The sequence below is a fragment of the Panthera pardus genome, unplaced genomic scaffold, assembly GCF_024362965.1.
Source record: "Panthera pardus isolate Hobbes unplaced genomic scaffold, ASM2436296v1 HiC_scaffold_26, whole genome shotgun sequence".
NCBI classification, from domain to species: domain Eukaryota; kingdom Metazoa; phylum Chordata; class Mammalia; order Carnivora; family Felidae; genus Panthera; species Panthera pardus.
The window spans coordinates 5,709,659-5,731,479 of record NW_026526832.1 but is presented as its reverse complement, the minus strand read 5'-3'; the positions used below and the strand labels follow the sequence as shown (position 1 = coordinate 5,731,479).

Below are 21,821 nucleotides of genomic sequence, written 5' to 3'. Positions count from 1 at the left end.
AGACGCCTCCATGGCCGGCGTGGGCGCCGCGCCTCTTTCGCCCCCTCTCCAGCCCCGCGGGCGCGGGGACACGGGGGCGCGGCGACACGGGGGCGCGGCGGCTGCGGGGGTCCCGGGTGCTCCCGGCCGCCCCAGCCTCCATCGCTCCCCGCGCGCTCATTGGCCTAGGCAAGGCGACCACCCGGGGAGGCGTCCCCGGCGCGCCCCCCCCCCCCCCCCCGCCTCCCGCGCGAGCCCGGGAAGGGGCGGAGGGAGGTGGCCCCGCCCCTCACAGCCCAGCCCCCTGACCGAGCCTGGCGCACAGCCATCGCCACCCGGCCATCCCCCCCGGAGGCCGCGCGGTCGGTGGTTTTACCCAACTGCCCGTACAAGGTGGGGGCTGAGTGGCTGGGGAGGGGTGCCGGAGGCCGGAGAGGAAGGGAGCCGCAGCTTCGCTCTGTGCGGGGAGTCGGAGCTGCAGTCTCCTGGCGGAGGGGTGCCTCCGCCGCTCACCGCCCCGCGGGCCAGCGCAGAGCTGGCCTTCGGGGGATCGGGGAAGCCCTCTCTCCCTGGGGTATTTCCCACACCATCAGCCCTCGGCTCGAGGTTGAACTTGGCCCTGGTCTGCCGCCCGTTGAAAATAGAAAAGTTGGTATCCAAAGTTATCCAGCTCTGGAAACCCGTGTGCGCTCCAGACTTTTGGAGGGAGTGTGGGCTTTGGTATTAGAGACTACAGAACCGAGTTTCACTCTTGGTTTTGCTGCATGACCTTGGTCGAGTCACGGACTTGCGGACTCCTCCACACGGAGGGGCTGGTGCCTGCCTGCCTCTCCGGATGTGGGAAAGAGCTAAGCGGATGCCAAGTGCACGGGAGTGCTAATTCGTTTGTGGATCGCTCTCTTCCTGCCCAGGGGCGATGTGTAGGAAAGGAAGGAGAAAGGAAGGGGAGAGGTGGGGGCGTGGCAGGGCGGAGCCCGGGATCCACCAAGTATCCGAACTCCCGGACCTGAGGGCGGAAGCCGTGGCTCTCTGCTGCCCCCCGGCGGGCGCTGCACTCCCCAGGTGTCCTCACCAGCCCCCAGCTGAGACGGCGGGAAGAGCGGGCTGCTGTGAACACCAAGTTCCTCAGTTCGCCCGGTGCCTTAGGGGAGGGGGAAATCCAGACCCGCTCCACGCCTGTTTGGACCTAGAGTCTGAAAAATGGTAGCTTCCATTTATGAACCTCTGCCACCCACTCGGTCATTCGTTCGACAAATACTGAACGGGTACTGCTCCCCAGGCACAGAGCTCGGCGCCCGGGTGGGGTGGGAAATCCAGCGTGCACGGCCGGCCGAGGGTCCTTCTGGAGCTGGCGTCCGTGAGCCAAACCTTCAGGTTTACTTGTAATCCTTAAGGGCTCCCCCAGGGCGTTTCTCTTCCCCATTTTACAGTTCAGGAAACCGAGGGCTAGAGGACGGACTGGGGAAGACGCACAGGTGGAGCGCAGGCCTCCCGGATTCTAGTAGATGCTGACGCAGCCTAACGCACGGTTCCAGTGGAAACGGAGGTGAGAGGCTGCCGGCTGTCTTCTGGCCTATGTAGTTCAATCTCACTATTTAACACACCTAGTTAAAAGTCTGTTATTGCAGATATTTTTAAAGAACTGTAAACGCACAGCTTTCAATTGCATTTATGTGGGCATGCGGTGAGTTTTCACTGACCAAAGAGGCAAGAGTTCCAAGCAGAGATGCTAATGATCGCCCGAGAACGCGGCGCTGTTGGAGCACATGAGTTGCTAAAGTGTGTAAGTCTGGAAAGGCTCAAGAGCCTCCTGCACTCTAATTTACACACTTAGGTGCTGAGCAAAATCTAGCCTGTGTCCCAGCTAGTTGCCACCAATCCTCGATCAATGGTCTGGTGGAAAGTACATTAACCTCTAAGCCTGTTTCCTAAAATGGGGATGATAATCCCACCTCTCCAGGGGCTTGTAGGGGATCAAGTGAGACAAGGGCTGGCCTGTGTCACAGGCTCCGATGGCCCCTTATGATGTGTTCTCGGAGCTGGGTGTGTACAGGGTGCCAGGTGTGAAATAGAGAACTGGGCAAGCAAAGGAAGGCATATGGAGGGTCCTCCTGAGGCTGGCCCACCCCTGCTCCCCTGCCTCAGTTTCCCCTGGTGTTCCTGAGCATCTTCCCTGTGAAAGCTTCAATGGCTGCTCATAAACACTGAGCTATAAATGAGACATCGATCCCCTGGCTATGCAGTGTAAAATATTAACGATGCCTAAGTGGATACCAGGGATGAGAGCAGAATGTCCGCTCGGCATTAGCAGCCTGGGCCATGGGCCTAATGGATGGGAAACTGACTCCCCTGCTCTCTCACTAGCTTGGGGCCTGCCAGCTCTGGGGCCAACCAGGTCCACTGAGGCTGGGTTGATGGCCCTATCACACTCCCCTCTTCCACAGGACCTGGACAGGGAAGCTGGCAGACAAGCCCCCAGGCCCCATACATCCTCCCCACACCCACGAAGTGCCAGGCCAGGCCTTTCCCAGCTGCCTGTAGCTCCCCTTCTAGAGGGTCATTTGCCCCATCCCTAACATCCCCCAAGTGCCTCCTTCAGCCGGGAGCATACTGGGTGTTGACAGTGTTCCCTGCTGGCTCCCTGCCTTGGGGGGATGGGGCAGGCTTAGGGGAGGGGCACATATAGAGAAATCTCTGCAGTGCAGGGTGCTGAGGGCTGCTGTAGAGGTAGGGAAAGATGAGGGGCAATGTGGAGGGAGCAGTCGCTCTACCCCAGATGATAGTAGAAGGCTGGGGAGTCCTGAGCCCTCACTTGCAGACCTCAGGGTGTCTGGGAGGCTCTGAGAGGCCTGGTGTCCTGGTCCAATTTAGAAAGTTTTTAGCAACTCAGCCTCAGCTGTTTTGGGGTGGGCTGGGACATACCCCAAACCAAGCCTTGCATCCTGCACCTAAGGTCATGGTCTTCCTATGCCTAGAATACTGATACCGCTCCAGCTCTGCCTCCAGGAAGCCTCCCCAGATTATACCAGCCCTGCATCAACCCCCTTCTCCTCAGAAGCCCCCCGGCCTCTGCTGCCTGAGCCATGCCACTCTGCTGTGTTTGGGCTGTCTGCCCAGACATCTTCCATGCCGTCCCGTGCTTCTCCTTTCTCACCACAGCTGTACTGTCACCTCCTGTGGGTTGGGACCCTGTCAGTTTGACCAACATTCATTGGTTGCCCCAGCCTACTGACTACCTAGCTGCCTAAGGATTTCAAAAGGTCTTTTGACTTTTAAGGGAGGGATTGGACTTCACACATGCTGTTTGAGGGACCCATTCCCGGCAAACAGCCCAGCAAGTTGTTCCTGTCTCAGCCCTCCCGGAGAGCAGGCCACCCTTGGTTCTAGGACATTCTCCTGGGCAGATCAGACATCACTCAACTTATTTCTCCTTCTCATATTTCATAGGAACCAGACAAGAGTGCCCTTGGAATTCCACATCCCGAAGAAACGCCTCTAGGACTCCTCCCCACGGGTGTCCCAAGGCTCTTCAGATGCATCGCTTACAAAGCTGAAGTATCAACCTTCCCCCAAACCTGCCCTTCCTTCAAGCTCCCCATCCTAGGGGCTCAGTCCAAAACACTGGTCTAGACCGGAATCTTCCTGTCCCATTGCTGCCCAGTCTACCAACACACCTTGGCACTGTGCGCCTTTCTCACCCCTCTCTGCTCCACTGCCCCCAGGCTGGCCACGCCATTGTCCCTTTCTCCTGGACTCGTGATGCCAACCAACAACAGAGTGACCATCTCCACTCTGTCCTCCTCCTATCTCTTCCCCCCATTCAGCTACCAGAGTGGTCATCTCAAGATGGACATCAGGGCCTGCTTTTCCCTTGCTTACAACCCCTAGTGGCTCTCTGACTCAACCCTGGTTATGTTTGCCTGGATTCGACGACAGCCGTCCAATTTCCTTTGTGGAGCCCCTTGCTCCTGCCAGCCTCAGGCCAGTGATTTCGGAGATTTGGGAATGTAACTGGTCAATCACCACCAACTCCTCTTTTCCCACTGCACACCACCCCTCCACTGCCACAGGGATTGGTTCAAGGATGGGTACCAGCTGGGGGCCAAGACAATGAGAGACCTCCATGAGTGGCCCTGGGACAAGCAGGAAAGAGGCACTCTCTTTCACTATGGTAGCTAAATGACCACCCTGCCACCATGTGGGGACAGCAAGCTGGAGAATGAGGTTATTTCTTGAGAAAGCAGGATGAATGAATAGCCCAAGTTCAGTTGACAATGTTATATGCCTTGACCCAGCTGTGCCTGATGGCACAGCTAAACCCGTATCTTTCAGTTACAGGAGCTAATAAATCCCCCTACTGTTGCTTAAGCCAGTGTGAGTTGGGTTGCTGGTTCTCTGCAACCCAGAGACCAAAATCCTTAACACGGCCCATAAGGGCAGCTGACATTTACTAAGCACTTACTACGTACCAAGCACTTCAACACCACTCAGCTTCTTCATTTCTCGCAGCTCCCAATAAGGTAGGGATTTGATAAGAGGAAGAGATCGAAGCACGCAGTGGTTCATTCTGTGCTTAAGGGCACACAGCAGATAATACACAGCGTCAGGGTTTGAACCCAAACGATCCAGCTCCACAGCCTGCGATTTTAATTCAATCCTGCCATGCCCCACTAGACCAGTGTGGTTGGGCCCTTCCTCTCCTTCCAGCTCACATGACCCCAGCCATGCTTGCAGCTACCTGAGTGGGCCCCACTCTCCCACCTCTAGATCTCTGGGCATGCTCTTCCCTGAGCCATCAATGCTCTTCTTCCTCCTCCTCCTCCTTTTCACCCAGCTAATTAGTGCCTACTTATCCTTTGGTTCTCGGCTTAAGCGTCACTTCTGCCAAGTAGCTTCCTTGACCTGCTCCCCCTTATTAGTCTCCACCACACCCCCCATCCTCTTCCCTCTTTATAGTTCTCACTGTGTGAGTTTAGCTATTTCTTTCTGTGTTCATTTATTTGTTTCTGTTCTCCCACTGGATTGGAAACTTCCTGAAGGTATAAGTATTACCTGCCTCAACGAATTTATGAAATAATTAATGGACTATCAGGTGATGCTTTTCCTCCAACTATTTTAGCAGAGGCTATCCTGGTGTCACTAGCAGGAGCACTGGACTGGGAGTCCAAGAGAACCAGGGCCAAGTCCCTAGTTCCAACCCTAACCTGTCAGCAGAGTTGGCTAAGGCACACCACCTCTCTGAGCCTTCCTTTCCTTCTTTTAAAATGTGGCCACTTGATGACATTTACCTGCCTGTCAGTAAGCTCTGAGAACCTGACAAGCTGATGGATGTGAAAACATCCCAAGACAGGCATGATGGGCCCTGTTCCCGGAGATGCTCCTTCCTCAGAGCCAGGACAACCTAGGAAGTGACACCAAAGGAGCCTACTTCTCTTTGCTTTATGGTATTGCCCAACTCTTCCAATCAAACCCACCCCTGGGGGCCACACAGAACCCATCCACACAGTCTCTGCTCTGGCCCAACTTCAGATGAAGTGTGGGAGGTTTGTGGCAACAGGTAACAGAAAACCTCCATTCCTTTAGCTTAACCCATAAGGGACTGTACAGTGTCACACACAGAAGTCCAGCAGGAGGGTGGCACCAGGGACAATCAGCTCAGATCCAGTAGTATCATTAAGGACCTGGGCTCATGTATCTACCTACATACACCTCCAGCCTCAAATCATCAACCTTACTCCTGCTCCCCTCATGACCACAAGATGGATGCCTAATTCCAGACATCACATCCTGACATGACAATGTCCTGGGAAAAAAGAAGGGACCATCTCTTCCTATGTCTCCTTTTTTATAGTGAAGAAGACTTCCCCATTAACAACTGGGTTAATTCTCCTCATGAACAATTCCTCATGTTTCATGGCTGGAATTATTTCACATGCGATGCCTAAATCTGTTGTCAGTGAGAGGAATGAGACCACCACTGCAGGAGAGTCTGCTATCTCTCCACCAAAACTCATTCTCCTGTCTTCTACAGCAAAAAAGTATTAACTAGACACATGTTTGCCCAGTGGTGACAGCATTTCTCTGACCCCTTTGTAATCAGGTGTGGCCATGTGACTAAATTTTTGCCAGTGGAAGTAATGGGTGCTGCTTTGGGGATGGAGGCCATAAGTCAGTGAGTGAGTCTCTAACTCATTCTGTCTTCTCTTTTCCTGCTGGCTAGAACCCAGACATGTCAATGACCAGCCTCAGCCATGTAGATCACGACAAGTCTGGAAGGGGAGGAGAGAGTGGAGCCATAAGATGGAAGGGACTTGGGTCCCTGAATGACCGCATGGAACAGAACTGCCCACCAGCCTGGAACACTCACCCTGAGATGTTAAGGGAGAAAGAAATAAAAAAACTCTCTTAAAAGAAAGAGAGAAATGAGTTGAGACCTGGCTATTTTGAAAATAGAGGTAGAAGGGAAGAGGGAGACACCATATACTGAAGGCTTCACAATGTTGGGAAAGCAAACACTTTTGGGCCAAACTATAGAAATAAGATTGTTGCAAAAAGCATTTTTCAAAAGTCCTTTGAGATTTATCAGCCAAACAAAGATGGCCTCAAGTGAGACACAACAGGTACAAGGAATCCAGGAAATAAAGCAGCTATGGGAGAACCATATTCAGAAAAGAACTTTGGTAGTGGTTCCTGAACACAAAACTGACTAGAAGTAAATGGACCAGAAACTGACCAGGTGTTTGAGGGAATTACATTGTGGTAGAAGCCAGAAGTCCGGCTCCCAAAAGCCTGTGAATAATCGAGACCTACAATAACTCTGGGCCCTTCTAACTTGCACTAGCAGAAAACTTGGAAAGCTCTATGGCCCTAAAGGAGGACACACTTCCCAACACCTAACTTGAAATGTGGCTGAGAGGGAAATGGGCAGGGAATGGAAGGCAAGGCTGGGACCGTGGAGGACAGCAGGCAAGGTGCTGGACCCAAAGAACAGAACTAAGGTAGGTAGTTAAGCTTTCTCATTCCACTGCCAGGGTGGATAGCCCGAGGATCCTCACTATCCAAATCGACACATATCTGAATTCAGATATGAAAGTTATTGTAGTAATGTCAGGTCATGGGCAGTATACTGTATCATCCAAATCTACCAGATTCCTGAGTTTTAGATAACAAGTATGAGAATTCATGAACGAAATGTATTTCAGAAAATTATCTGAATCTGTTCAGTTCTTAAGTTCAGATATGAAGAAGTTGGCAGAGCCACAAGGTGGAAGGCACCTGGGCCCTTCATGGAGTAGAGCCATTCACCAACCTGCACGCCCACCTCAGGATGGTCACAGGAGAGAGAAATAAACTTCTTTGTCCTTAGGCCATTGAGTTTTGAGAGTCTCATTGCTATAGAACCTGATCTAACCTAATTAATGCAAACATGATGATTCAGATCAATCAGGACCAGGGCAAGGGAGAAGGCCCAGCTCTACTTGTAGCTAAAGGAGGAAGGGAGACACTTGAACCTGGGGCCAGAACCAGAGCTCTCTAATGAGGGACAAAGTAAGGGGTAGTTTGGGACAGACAAGCTACCATGTCTGTCTCTTTGTAGTATCTAGGCCCAAGGCCCACAGTCTTATCACCCTACCGACTGAGTAAAGTGATATCAAGTCAAGAGAGTCGACTTCCTCCAATGCAGGACTTTAAAAAGGCTTTAGACTGTGTCTTACCAACCTTTACTGATGCTCTCTCCTTGGGTGGGTCTTAGACAAGTCAATGCCACAAATATTTATTGAGCCCTTACTCTGTGGGTGGTCCTGATGAGCGTTCTACATAGTCAGTTTTTTGTGAAGATCTTTCTTAGATGGGCTATTAGGAAAGTTCCTCAAGGCTGAGAATATTCACTGCCGTTGTCTGAGCCAGGTATCTGCTAGATGCTTTAAAAGAATTATCATCCTCATGTCAACCCTAATTATGGAGGAAATGAGACCATTTACCCCTATGACAGAGAATTCTGGTTGCATAGACTTAGGATCTGTTCTTCCTTTCTTTCTCTCTAGCAGAATCCTCATTTTGTGGGGGGCAACAATGTGTTCTGCTAAAAAAAAGAAAAGCATTTCCCAGCTTCCTTTGTGGCTAGAGATGGCCATATGACACAGTCTGGGCCAATGAGATATAAGCAGAAATCATTGGGTGATTTCTAGGAAACTACCTTAAAGAAAGTAAGACAGACTCAGCTGGCATATGCCTTTTTGCCATTTCTCCTCAGTCTTTTCTGGAATGGTTTATGATGGCTGTACCTGAAGCCATGAGAGAAGGACACAGGTTCCTAAATTATGACTTGAGTTGCCAAACTAAACCTAACAACTCCCTACCTCTGGATTTTTCATTGCTTGACAAAACTAAACCCTGGTCTCATTTAAATCACCATTACTTATGAAGGAAACAATCAGCAAAACTAAAAGGCAACCAACAGAATGGAAGAAGATACTTACAAATGACATATAAGATAAAGGGTTAGTATCCAAAATCTACAAAGAACTTATCAAACGCAACACCCAAAAAATGAATAATCCAGTGAAGAAATGGGCAAAAGACATGAATAGACACTTCTCCAAAGAAGACATCCAGATGGCCAACCGACACATGAAAAAATGCTCAACATCACTCATCATCAGGGAAATACATATCAAAACCACAATGAGATACCACCTCACACCCATCAGAATGGCTAACATTAACAACTCGGGCAACAACAGATGTTGGTGAGGATGCGCTGAAAGAGGATCTCTTTTGCAATGCTGGTGGGAATGCAAACTGGTGCGGCCACTCTGGAAAACAGTATGGAGGTTCCTCAAAAAATTAAAAATAGAACTACCCTACGACCCAGCAATTGCACTAGTAGGTATTTATCCAAGGGATACATGTGTGCTGTTTCGAAGGGGCACATGCACCCCCATGTTTATAGCAGCACTATTGACAATAGCCAAAGTATGGAAAGAGCCCAAATGTCCATTGACAACGAATGGATAAAGAAGATGTGGTATGTATGTATGTATGTATGTATGTATGTATGGTGAGGACTGGGGCCAAGAAAAACAGCCCAATCATTGGGCTGGAGGGTGGAGCAACCTGGAGGTGGGGAGGAGAAGGGCAGAACAAACAGCTGGAGCCCTCAGTTGGGGATTAAACCTTTAGAAGGAAGCTCCCAGTCACAAGACTGGCAACTGGCAAGGAACAGGCAGACATCAGGCAAGGCAGGGACCTCAAAAAGCCAATGTGGTCAGCACAGGAGGTGGATGGGGAGGCAGGGGTTGTGAGGCACACCACCCATCTCTCTGTGACACTGCCTTCAGAGCATATTAAAAAAATAAATAAATCACCATTACTTAGGTTTTCTGTTCCATGAAGCTGAGGAGAAATTGAGGCTTCAGAAATGTACACCAAGTGCTCAACATTGGTAAGAGGCAGAGCTGGGGTTTGAATGTACTCTGAAGCCTGGAGGCAGAGAAGCCCATGATGATAACAGGGAAGAGCTGGGGTGAAAGATGAAGGTAGCCTGCACCCAGGTAGTGGCAGAAAGGAGGGAACCTCACTGAGAGAAATGAAGGAAGCTGACAGATTCTGTATGTTCCAAATGCAGCCTGGGAGGAAAAACTATAGATTTTAACAGTCTGCTCAAACAATGATTTTGTCATAACTTACATTTTTAACAAAATCTAAAAAAATATTGAGGGGTGCCTGGGTGGCTCAGTCTGTTAAGTATCTGACTCTTGATTTCAACTCAGGTCATGATCTCGTGGTTTGTGAGCTTGAGCCCCACATCAGGCTCTGTACTGACAGTGTGGAGCCTGCTTGGGTCTCTCTCTCTCTCTCTCTCTCTGCCTCTCTCAAAAGAAATACTGAGATCGTTTTTAAATGGCAGTGTAGCATGGTGGTTAATAGTGCAGGCTTTGGGGCGCCTGGGTGGCTCAGTCGGTTAAGCATCCGACTTCGGCTCAGGTCATGACCTCGCAGTCTGTGGGTTCGAGCCCCGGGTCGGGCTCTGTGCTGACAGCTCAGAGCCTGGAGCCTGTTTCGGATTCTGTGTCTCCCTCTTTCTCTGACCCTCCCCTGTTCATGCTCTCTCTCTCTCTCTGTCTCAAAAATAAATAAATGTTAAAAAAAAAATTAAAAAAATAGTGCAGGCTTTGAAAACAGACTGTCTAGATTCAAATCCTGGCTTTTCTACTTATTAGACATGTGACCTTGGGCAAGTAACTTAGCCTCAACAAGACTCAGTTCTGCAACTATAAATGGGAATGATAATACATATATCACAGAGTGAGTATGAGGGTAACATAAATTAGTGCATGTAAAGCACTTAGAAAGTGCCTTTCACCCATTTGAGGTATCCAACAGGGGATGAAGCTTCTGTTGTTATCACAAAGAAAGGATTCATCGTACATCCTGTTGACACTCAGAGACCAAGCAGGAACATAGGTGAGTTTAAATACATCTGTGTTGGGGCGCCTGGGTGGCTTGGTCGGTTGGGCGTCCGACTTCGGCTCAGGTCATGATCTCATGGACCGTGGGTTTGAGCCCCGCATCGGGCTCTGTGCTGACAGCTCGGAGCCTGGAGCCTGTTTCAGATTCTGTGTCTCCCTCTCTCTCTGCTCCTCCCCTGTTCATGCTCTCTCTCTGTCTCAAAAATAAATAAACGTTAAAAAAAAATTAAAAAAATAAATAAATACATCTGTGTTTTTATTTGTCTTTAATTTTTTTAATGTTTATTTATTTTTGAAGGAGAGAGAGAGAGAGAGACAGAGTGTGAGCAGGGGAGGGGCAGAGAGAGAGGGAGACACAGAATCGGAAGCAGGCTCCAGGCTCCGAGCCGTCAGCACAGAGCCCGACGTGGGCCTCGAACTCACAAACTGCGAGATCATGACCTGAGCCGAAGTCGGACGCTTAACCAACTGAGCCACCCAGGTGCCCCACATCTGTGTTTTTAACCATACAAATGACATCACCTCTCTCAGCCCCTGTGAATGCAGAAAAGGAAGATTCCAGTTACGATGAGTAGCTGGCATCAGACTTACCTTACCAATGAAAACAACTGTAAAGTCTAGACAAAACATGTAAAGCAACTATATGTAGACACTGGACATCAATTAACATAGGGTAATGATCCTTGAGAATCACACTAAATGATCCCCACATTCATTTCTTCTTTATTTCTGAGCATATTTTCCAAAGTGCTGAGCAGCAGAACATCCTAGCACTGTTGGTCACACTGGATTCAGGAGATAGAGATAAGACTTCGAGACTGCCAAGGTGGCCATGATTTGAGAGGGCAGGAGTCTGGAAATGAGGGAGCCACAGAAAAGGAGCAGCCCCCCAAATCTATGAAAATATCCCTCGGGTCAATTGTTAGGCTGTTCATGAGCAGAGAGAGACTCCGGGAGGGCTTACAGAAAATAGCAGTTGGGGGGACTGAAATCTCCTAGAACTGTGAGAAAATATCAAGGGTTGAGCCCAGCCAAACACTGGTGAACAACTTAGGCTTTCTGTTGAGGTCCCAGAAAAGCCATAGTTTAGGATTAAGGTAATTCCTCAAGAGAACGGCTACACTTCATAAATAAGAAAAAAGCTGAAACAGGCGTATGTTAACAAAGCCTAAAAGCAAGCTTGGACAAGAGGAGTGTGATTTGCCAGGAGGTTAACTCCTGAACAAAACTCAACACTCTTTTGAGGGAGAGAAGGTAACCCAGAGCCTCTACAACTTACCATTCACATGCATAACAAACACATCATTCAGCATGCAATAAAAAATTGCTAGACATATGAAGAAGGAAAAGTGGCTTATCATGCACTTAATAGAAGCCTACAGAGATGACCCAGATTTTGGAGTTAGCAGATAAGGACTTCAAAATAACTACAATTAGTATATTTCCAAAAATAGAAAAGGAAATGGACCAAATGAATCCAAAGATGAAGTTTAAATTTTAACAGAGAATTGGGATCTTGCACCATTATGGTTGATCGGGGAAGCAGAACCACTATGAGAGATAGAGAATAAAGGCTTTATTATAAGAATGAGACCTTACACAATTGGGGGAGTGGGGTAAGAAGTCTATGGAAGGCTGTTGCCTCCACATATGCCTGAAGTTGCTGTAGGTCAGCAAGACCAGAATATAGGGGAAAAGGCTGGATACGAAGGGAGAAAAAGTGAGAACAAACTGGAACCCATATCTATCTCTTACTGCCTTTAACACTGATGACAACGGTGACGTGCAGGAGAAGCACTGTCCACCACATGAAGCTGCACATGTGTCTGACCCATTATTCAATAAAAAACTTCTTTTTTCTTTTTATTTTTTTTTAAATTTTTAATGTTTATTATCTTTGAGAGAGAGAAAGAGAGAGCAAGCAGGGAAGGGGCAGAGAGAGAGGGAGACACAGAATTGGAAGCAGGCTCCAGGCTCTGAGCTGTCAGCACAGAGCCCAATGCGGGGCTAGAACTCATAGACTACGAGATCATGACCTGAGCTGTATGTAGTTGGCCACCCAACCTACTAAGCCATGCAGGCACTCCTCTTTTTTTTTTTTAATGTTTAAAACATTTATATTTAGAGTTAGCCAGCTGGACTCAGTTTAGATGATCCCAATTTTGTGGGCAACATCCAAAGCATCATAGTCAGGAGCCAGTCGAACATATGCTTTCTTTTCTCCACCAGGCCTGATCAGAGTGTTGACCTTGGCCACGTCAGTGTCATAGAGCTTCTTCACAGCCTGTTTGATCTGGTGCATGTTGGCCTTGACATCCACAATGAACACAAGAATGTTGTTGTCTTCTATTTTCTTCATGGCTGACTTGGTAGTCAGGGGGAACTTGATGATGGCACAGTGGTCAAGCTTGTTTCTCCTGGAGGTGCTCTTTCAAGGATATTTGGGCTGCCTTCAGAGACACAATATCTTGGGCCATCGGAATGTAGGTGACTTGTGGATCTTTTTTTTATGACTGCGGATGTTTTTCAGCACTGCTTTCTTGGACTTCAAAGCCTTTGCTTTGGCTTTGGCTTTGGCTTTGGCTTTGGCTTTGGCTTTGGCTTTGGGAGGGGCAGGGGCTTCCTTCTTCACCTTCGGCGCCATCTTCGTGAAAGGGCTCAATAAAAAATTTCAAGGCATGCCACGAAAGAAGAAAATGTGACTCATGCTTAAGGGAAAAAAAAATAGCCAATAGAAGCTATCTCTGAGCATTGCTAGATGTTGAATTTAGCAGATAAAGACTTCAAAGCAGCTATTATGAATATATTCAAAGAACTAAAGAAAGTCATTTTTAAAGACATAAAGGAAAGTGTGACTGATGACTTAGTGGATGAAGAATCTCAATGTAGTGGCAGAAAACATAAAAAAACTGGATGAAAATTCTGAAGATGGAAAATGAAATAACTGAAATTTTAAAATTCATTAGAAGGGGGGTGCCTGGGTTGCTCAGTCGGTTAAATGTCCTACTTCAGCTCAGGTCATGATCTTGCGATTCATGGGTTTGAGCCCCGCATCAGGATCTGTGCTGACAACTCAGAGCCTGGTGCCTGCTTCAGATTCTGTCTCTCTCTTTCTCTTCCCCTCCCCCACTTGTGCGCTCTCTCTCTCTCTCTCTCTCTCTCTCTCCTCAAAAATAAACATTAGGTATGCCTGGGTGGCTCAGTCAGTTGAGTGTCCAACTTCAGCTCAGGTCATGATCTCATGGTCCATGAGTTCAAGCCCTACATTGGGCTCTGTGTGACAGCTCAGAGCCAGGAGCCTGCTTCAGATTCTGTGTCTCCTTCTCTCTGTGCACCTCCCCTGCTCACACTCTGTCTCTCTCTCTCAAAAATAAACATTAAAAAATTTTTAAAAAAATAAATAAACATTTAACAAATTAAAAAAATTTTTTTACATTTATATATTTTTGAGAGACAGACAGAGACAGAGCACAAGTGGGGGAGGGGCAGAGAGAGAAGGAGACAGAATCCGAAGCAGGCTCCAGGCTCCGAGCTGTCAGCACAGAGCCCGATACGGGGCTCAAACCCACAAACCATGAGATCATGACCTGAGCTGAAGTCGGATGCTCAACTGACTGAGACACCCAGGTGCCCCTGCAAAAATTTTTTAAATAAAATTCATTAGAAGGACTCAACAGCAGACTTGAGCTAGCAGAAGAAAGTGTCAGTAAACTTGAAGATAGATGAATAGAAATTATCCAATATGAAGAAAAGAGAGAAAAAACATTGAAGAAAATGGAAATGAGTCTCAGATACCTTTAGGCCAACATTAAACATATCAATATATATGTGATGAAATTCCCAGAAGAATAAAAGAGAGAGAGAGAAGCAAAAAAAAAAAAAAAAAAAAAAGAAAGACAAAGAAAAAGAAAAAAAATTTTGAAGAAATAATAGCCAAAAATTCCCAAATTTGATGAAAAGCATAAATATCCAGATCCAAAAAGCTGAAAGAACTCCAAATATGAAAAGCATGAAGATATCCCCACCTATCCACATCACAATCAAACAGTTGAAATACAAAGACAAAGAGAAAATCTTGAAAGCAGTAAGAGAAAAATGACACATCACATACAGGGAACAATATGATTAATAGCTGTCTTCTCATCAGAAATAATGGAAACAGCTGGAAAGCAGTAGAATAACATACTCAAGGTGCTGAAAGGAAAAAAAAACCTATCAGCCAAAAATTCTCTTTTTTAATTTATTTTTCTTTTTCTTATCTTTTCTTTTTTTATGTTCATTATCTTTGAGAGAATGACAGAGTACAAGCAGGGGAGGGGCAGAGAGAGAGAGGGAGACACAGAATCTGAAGCAGGCTCCAGGCTCTGAGCTGTCAGCACAGTGCCTGACTCAAGGCTTGAAATCGTGAACTGCGAGATCATGACCTGAGCCGAAGTCGGGCTCTTAACTGACAGCAACCCAGGAGCCCCAGCCAAAAATTCTTTGTTTAGCTGAAACCATCCTTCAAAAATGAAGACAAAATAGAGACATTCCCAGATAAACAAGGAGAATTCATTGCTAGCAGACCTGCCTTACAAGAAGTACTAAAGGAAGTCCTTCAGGCTGAAATGAAGTAATTCAAATCCATAGAAAAAAAAAAAAGAAGCATGGCAGCAATTTAAATTATTTGGATAAATTTAAAAGACTGAATACAGTTTTTTTTTTCTTATTTCAGCCCTTAATTTCTTTGAAAGGTATGTTTGCATAAGCCAATAATTATAGCACTGTATGCTTTGGCTTATAACATATATGAATGTAATATATGTGATGATAATAGCATATAGGAGAAGAGAAAAAAGACAATATGGTGGAGGAAAGTTTTTATATTTTACTGGAATTAAGTTAATATTACTCTGAAGTAAATTGTTATGAATTAAAGTGTACATTGTAACCCCTAAAGGATCCAATAGGCAAGTAAGTCAAAATAATGCAGTGTTAAAAATCAACAGAGGAATTTAAATGGTACCTAAAAATATATATATTTAACACAACAGATATCAGTAAAGGAGGAGCAGAGAACAAAAAAGAGACAAATAGAAAACAAGTAGCAAAATGGCACATGGAAATCCAACCACATAAATAATTACAGTAAATGTGAATGGATTATAAGTGAATATCAAAGGGGAAAAAAAAAACAGAAAAGAAGATAAGGAAGATGTGTAAATGAGCCCAACAAAGGTGTAATTGGAGCCCCAGAAGAAGCAAAGAGAGAGCAAGGGACAGAATCAAAATTTGAAGAAGCAATGGCAGAAAAATTTCCAAAACATGAACATTCCAAAAATGAAAGATATCAAGCCACATTTTCAACAATCTCAACAAAACCAAGGTGGGGATAAATACAAAGAAAGCCACAGCTAGGTATATCATGGTCAAACTGCTGAAAACTAATGGTAAATAGAAAATCTCAAAGGCATCCAGAGGAAAGAGACATTCAGGGACATAATACAAATGATGGTAGACTTTGTGACAAAAGCCATAGAAGCCAGAACACAATGGAATAACATTTTTTCAAAGTGCTCAAAGAGAAATCACTGGCCAACCTATAATTCTATACCCAGCAAAAATGTCTTTCAAAAAAGAAGGGCAAATTGAGGCATTCTGAATTAAACAGAAACTGAGAAAATTTACCATCAGTAGATACATTCCACAAGAAGTACTAAAGAGATGAAGTGTCCGAGGTCAGAATCAACTTCTGGGAATAAGTTTTTGCCCCTTACATGCATCGTGGGATCTTGCCTCATCTTGAAAATCCTAGAATCAGGACCAGTGATCTCTGGAAGGAAAGGAACTTCATGTGCCTTAATTGAGCAGTTCAGCCTCCCATGGTTCTCATGGTCTGGAAAGATTTGGAAGGCATGAGAAAAGTGAGCTGCTTGTTATGTGGACCATTCTCCAATTCTTACTGTGGTAGTGGGCCCCTCACTGCCTACTTATGGAAAACTCTCTTTTGCTTGCCCAGTGACCTTGTTTGTTTACACCTTGGTCAGGAAGAGAGGATATCTCTGCATGCCTCCATCTGCACCCAAGGCATATCCAAATCCCCATCTAATTTGGATATTAACTCCAAGGGTTTATAAGAGTCTAGGAATAGTGAACAGGTAATGGAAAGAGGGACACTTGAGGCCACCTTGTCTTCAGAGCCCCTTATCTCACTTCTTAGGTCCCTGTGATAGAAGATTCCTATTGCCTCTCTCATTTGGAGGACTTCTAATCTCTTCCTATGTCTTTTCTTACCCTTATGCAGGTCCAGTCCAGAGGAACCAACCAGCCCCAGAATGACAGGACTGAATGAGGCCAACTATAGTTCTTCTCAGCAACTTCCCTGCAGACACTTACAGTTTGTACAATGTCCACCATGTGAGTCTGTGAGTTTCTTTGGGTAAATTTATTTTTCTTGGCTGAACTTGGCTTTCCCACCTCTCTGTGTTGGCAAGAGGACCGGGTAATGGGAAGTCAGGAGATCAAAGGCTCTGTGCCCTAAGCTATGTTGCTTCTCACCTCCTTGGGCCTTGGTTTCCTTATGTCCATAGTGGGGGAAACACTCCTTAACCCTTGGCCCACCCCCTTGTATTGTTGTGATAATCAGGTGTACCCATGTAAGTGAGAGTGTTGTATATGCTAAGGGGCTCCATGCACATGTTAACTAGTATATCATGTTGAATCTAGGCTGGGGCCCTGTGCACAAAATATACACAGGAAGCATTGTTGGCCAACTCAGAGTCTGCTTGTTCTCCCTGGCATTCACCCCAGTCACACAGGGTCATCAATCCTCATGTTTTATGACACTGATGCTAAGTGCTCTGAAGTCACATCCTTGCTGCTGATCTGTAAAGAAGTTTGAACATAAGCATTTCTTTGTTTGAACTCAAGCCCAGGGCCCAAGGGTGTCTTGGGGAATTTCCATTCAGGACACTTTGGTGTTGGTGTCTCAGCTCTTGTGGTGGCCTCTGGCAGCTCAGAGAGGTATGCTTATTACAGATGCCCTGTGTCAGCTAGATGTGGATGAATGGCCTGGGAGTTAAAACCTTGGGGTCTGAGATGGGAAGCAGCAGGGGAGAAGCCAAAGCCCTGGGCTTGGGGTTGGCAATCCTAGATCTGAAACCTGCCCTTGCCTCCATCCCTCTCTCTGAGCTCAGTTAAGCAAGGGAATTGAGAACTAATAATAGTAGCAACTTCTTGAGTGTTTACTATGCAGGCGCTCTCCTAGGCACTCACATGCATAATATTGTTTAATCCTCGCACCTCTGTTACTATCCCCATTCATGACTACAAATCAAGAAGCAAGGGATTCTAACCTGAGCACGTGTCCCATGATGGCCCTTGGCAACACTCAAACATTTCCCCTTCTCAGAGGACTTGCGAGGCCATCATGGAAGAGGGGTCAGGGGCCAGAGGAGTCTGTTAGCTAGACCCAGGGGAGGAAAAGTGGTTTTTGAACCTTCCTTCAATCCAGAGAGACGTAGGATTTCAGAGTTAGAAGGAAGCTGAGCCTCATTCATGCATTTACTCATTCGACATATATTTTACTGAGTGTCTGCTCTATGCCTGGAAGATACAGCATTAAACGTGGCACACACAGCAACTGGCCTCAAGGGGTGTATGTTCTAGAGGGGGAGACAGACCTTGAGGCGGCTATGATGGGGCAGGCCAATGTTGGTGGTGGAAGACATACTGCAAAGCGCACCATCCCAAACCCAAAGCCCAGAACAGGTTTCCCAGAGAGAGTTTGAACATTTCCAAGACCAGGTCTGAAGGCAAAGAGGATGTGAAGGGGATTTGACTAAGTAGCTCCAGGATAGGAGAGTGGGACCTGGAGTGAGCAGGTGGGGGCTGGGTGGGGACAGAAGGTGAGCCGGTATAATGGACTCTGGAGAGAGCTGAGCCTTGGCAGGGCCAGGCAGGGGCCAGAAGGTCAAGGTAAGGGTTCTTTCATTCATTCATTCATTCATTCATTCATTCATTCATTCAAGGCTTTATTCCAAGGACAATGAAGCATTTGTCCTCTCTCCTCTCCTTACCTCTCCCCTCCTGCCCTGCCCTTTTCCTTGTAAAGACCTCTTTAGCTGCCACATGACCAGATTAGGACTGCAGTGATTTCCTCCCAGCTCCCATTTCACAGAGGAGACAAGTGAGGCCCAGCCGGGGGCTGTGAAGTCACACAGTGGCATAGTGGGGACAAGCGCCCAGGCCTCTCAACTCCTTGGCCAAGGCTCTTTCCTCAGCCCTCATCCCCCCCAGACTTGAACATATAAAAGACACTGGGCAGCACCCTGAGGGGTGGGAGGCGCACGGAACACCCCCACACAGGACACACAGACTCTGGCTGTCCTGTGCTATACCCAAGGACCAAGGCTCAAGGACAACCACACACAGCCCTGGAGTGAGGACCCTGGTCGCCGCTCAACACAAACATTTTTACCAAAAGAGCAGACTCTGGGGTCCAAATTTCCGAATCATATATGAGAAGTTGAGTCTATAGAGCTGCCTATCACAGCCTGAAGCACAAGTAGACAGAGCATTTAGTGATGGGACTCACACAAAACCAGGTATTTCATATTCATATGACCACACATGCAGTGTCACATCCAATGTTTTCTTTGGCCCCTGAAACCTGGAAGACAGCCAGGGATGGAATTATGATTCCCATTGAACGGATGAGAAAATCAAGACCTAGAGAGGCAAAAACTGTTCCCAACCGTCACAAAAACAAAATTTGTTTAACCTCATCTGACTGGTACTTCTCAAACGTATCTGACCACAGAATCGCTTGTCACATGACACGCACTACTATCCCACAGGCCATTCTTGGAGAGACACTGTTCCACCACATAAGCTTTCAGGGAGTAGCCAGTGTGCCTCAGTTAGCATGGCCCCTGGCTCTGGGGTCAGGCTGAACCAGGAGCAGATCTTCCTTGTAGATGCAGGGCCCTGGAGAAGCCCCACTTCGTTCTCCCCAGGCTTCCTCACTGCATTGCTGGGAAGATTAAACGAAATGACTCTCACAATGGTTTCTATTAATGAGTATTTCCTCCTCTCTGTTCTCTCAACGCCTGCTTACTCTTTTTAGTTGCAAGTCTGTAACTGCCCCATGACCCTATTCTTTTTCATATTTTCATCTCTTTCTCTTTCATTATATATGACTTGATAGAAATTCTAGGCTACCGAGTCAAGCTCGTTAATTTGCTTTATTCAGGTAACCATTCTGCTATTCAACCCATCTACGACATGTTCTCTGCTTCAGCAATTATAGTTTCTCTTCCAAGATCGTTGATTCTTTTGTGTGCATATGATGTCCTCTTGGATCTCTGAGAATATTTATTATACTTTTCCTGTTCTATACTTTTTCTTTTGTTTGTCTTAGTGACTCTATGGATTCGGGTGTTCCTTCTTCATTTCACTGAGCTTTATGCTTCTCTTCGATGTTGGTTTTCCTCAAAAGTTGGGTGGCTCTCAGGCACGGATCCGTGTCTGCGTGTAAAGTGCGCATAGACCTACCCCTGCAGGGAGCGTATGGCAGAGTAGGATGGCTGACGTGTAGGGTGTACCTGTGGTTCGTCTTCTGGGACTAGGCTCCCTGTGCTTTGGCATCACCGGTCACCCCAGGGACTGCTTGGTCTCTTAGGTCCACATGCCCTAACTTAGCTCTGGAATGGGTTGGGGACCTTTGTGCAAAGACAGAGGGTGGGGGTGGCCCTCCCCCAGGTGCTCCTAGTCCCGTACCCCTTCTGCTATCTGTTGCCACTCACCCAAGTCTGAAAGCTGTGGCACTTCCTATGCCCCTTTGAGCTGTGGGTTCCCCAGATTCCTCCTTCAGGGTGATCCCACCTGCCTTCTGCCTTTTGGGGATTCCTCGCAAGTTCTGGCTCTCTGAAGGCACCCCTTCCTCATTCTTTTCTGGTTATCTTTTCTGTCCTTCCTGGGAGAACTGGAAGCAGACGTGCTCTGTGATCACTTGGCCCAATCTCTCTTACCTAACGTAAATAAAGCACCAGCCGTGGCTCAATCGCTGTAACTCCTTCCTATGCGATAAGTAAGTATGAGGGTAACACTCGCTAAGCCCTGGTGGGTGCCCTGCCCTGAGCAGAGATGCCCACTGGATCCTGCCCCACAATTGTGCGTAGTCTGGTTTATCCTCTGGCAGGGATGCTACGGGGCACTGAACAAGGGACCTTGTAGAGGCATACAAGGCATACCCAGAATACAATGGGAAGGGAGAGGCCCTGAACCACAAACCCAAAACCAACCACCTTGGCTGCCGCATACATTCATTGTTTCCCTGAGATTCTTAGTGGAGGAAATCAACAAACAGGGAAACTAACAGTCAAATCTCTGTGGAGAGTCCAAGTGAACCAATATAGGCCTTATATGTAGATATTTAAATGATGATTTAAATATATTTAAATGATGGACTCAGTAGTATCAGCTCCCCAACAGTATCTCAATCAGTACTGACCCCAATCGGTACTGCATCTGGTCCTGGCCTCAGTAATCACTTTGTCACATGCTCCTCGTGGGCCTGGCTTGGGGTAGCCTTTCCAGGGCTTAGGAGAATCAGCGTGTTTCCCTTATGTTCCGAACCTCCCCAGGTTCCCCTGTTGCTGCCTCCTCCCTCCATCTGACTGTTGAGATTAAATTTCTCTTGATCGAAGTGGCTCAGGCAAAGGGATTTATCTGCCCTTAAACTAAACCACAGGAAGAGAAGGGGACAAAAAATGACCAGAAAATGTGTTCTCAGACCGTTCTCCACCTCTCACACCCAAATGGCTTCTTCTACATGGCTTGGTACTTGGCTACTAGAAGCCGCCAGGCCTCTGTGTCCCTGCATCTCCGCTCCAGACACAAGGCCACTCACTGTCAAAGGACCTGGAAAGGGATCTCATTGGCCTGGATGGGCCAGGTGCCTGCCCCGGCCAGCGGGTACTCCTGCCGTGGTTGGTCCAGCAGTGTCAAAGGGACCACGTCTAGACTGAGAAGCATGGACAAGCTGAGAGCCCTTATCCCAACCAACAGTTAGAACAGGATGGAGGTTGCTTTCTGGAACACGGAGAAGTGCTTTTCTTGATAGAATAGACGATAGAAACCTTCTGCAGACATCAAGGCCAAGCTCAGGGGATGGGCACAGGAGCCAGAGACCTTTCCATGTGTGTGTGTTTGTGCCTAGCTCGGCCCTGGACCACTTTTGTCCAGTCTTTTGGCTTTAAAGCATGTGTATGTGCCAAGGACTCCCAACTTTCTCTCTCCAGTCCTCAAGTATCTCATATCCCAACTGCCAGCTGTCTCCTCCACACTTCCACTAGTCCTTAGCCGTCTCAAACTTAACGTGCTGCCACT

The 21,821-nt window shown here is 47.2% G+C and overlaps 2 protein-coding genes and 1 long non-coding RNA gene across 3 annotated transcripts in view; 1 reads left to right on the top strand and 2 right to left on the bottom strand.

Annotated features, from left to right (window-relative positions):
- The window catches only part of KCNIP3 (potassium voltage-gated channel interacting protein 3), an 89,235-nt gene that overhangs the window by 27,483 nt on the left and 39,931 nt on the right, over nt 1-21,821 (bottom strand). The gene's annotated exons all lie outside the window — the stretch shown is intronic.
- LOC109265037 (uncharacterized) lies at nt 1,437-4,347 on the top strand. The gene is made up of 2 exons (XR_002078998.2): nt 1,437-1,525; nt 3,427-4,347. It is a non-coding gene; the product is annotated as an uncharacterized LOC109265037 (long non-coding RNA).
- On the bottom strand, nt 12,555-13,287 carry LOC109265032 (60S ribosomal protein L23a-like). Its single transcript, XM_053890966.1, is given in 1 exon segment — nt 12,555-13,287. A coding segment is annotated over 1 exon segment (498 nt). The 5' UTR covers nt 13,096-13,287; the 3' UTR covers nt 12,555-12,597.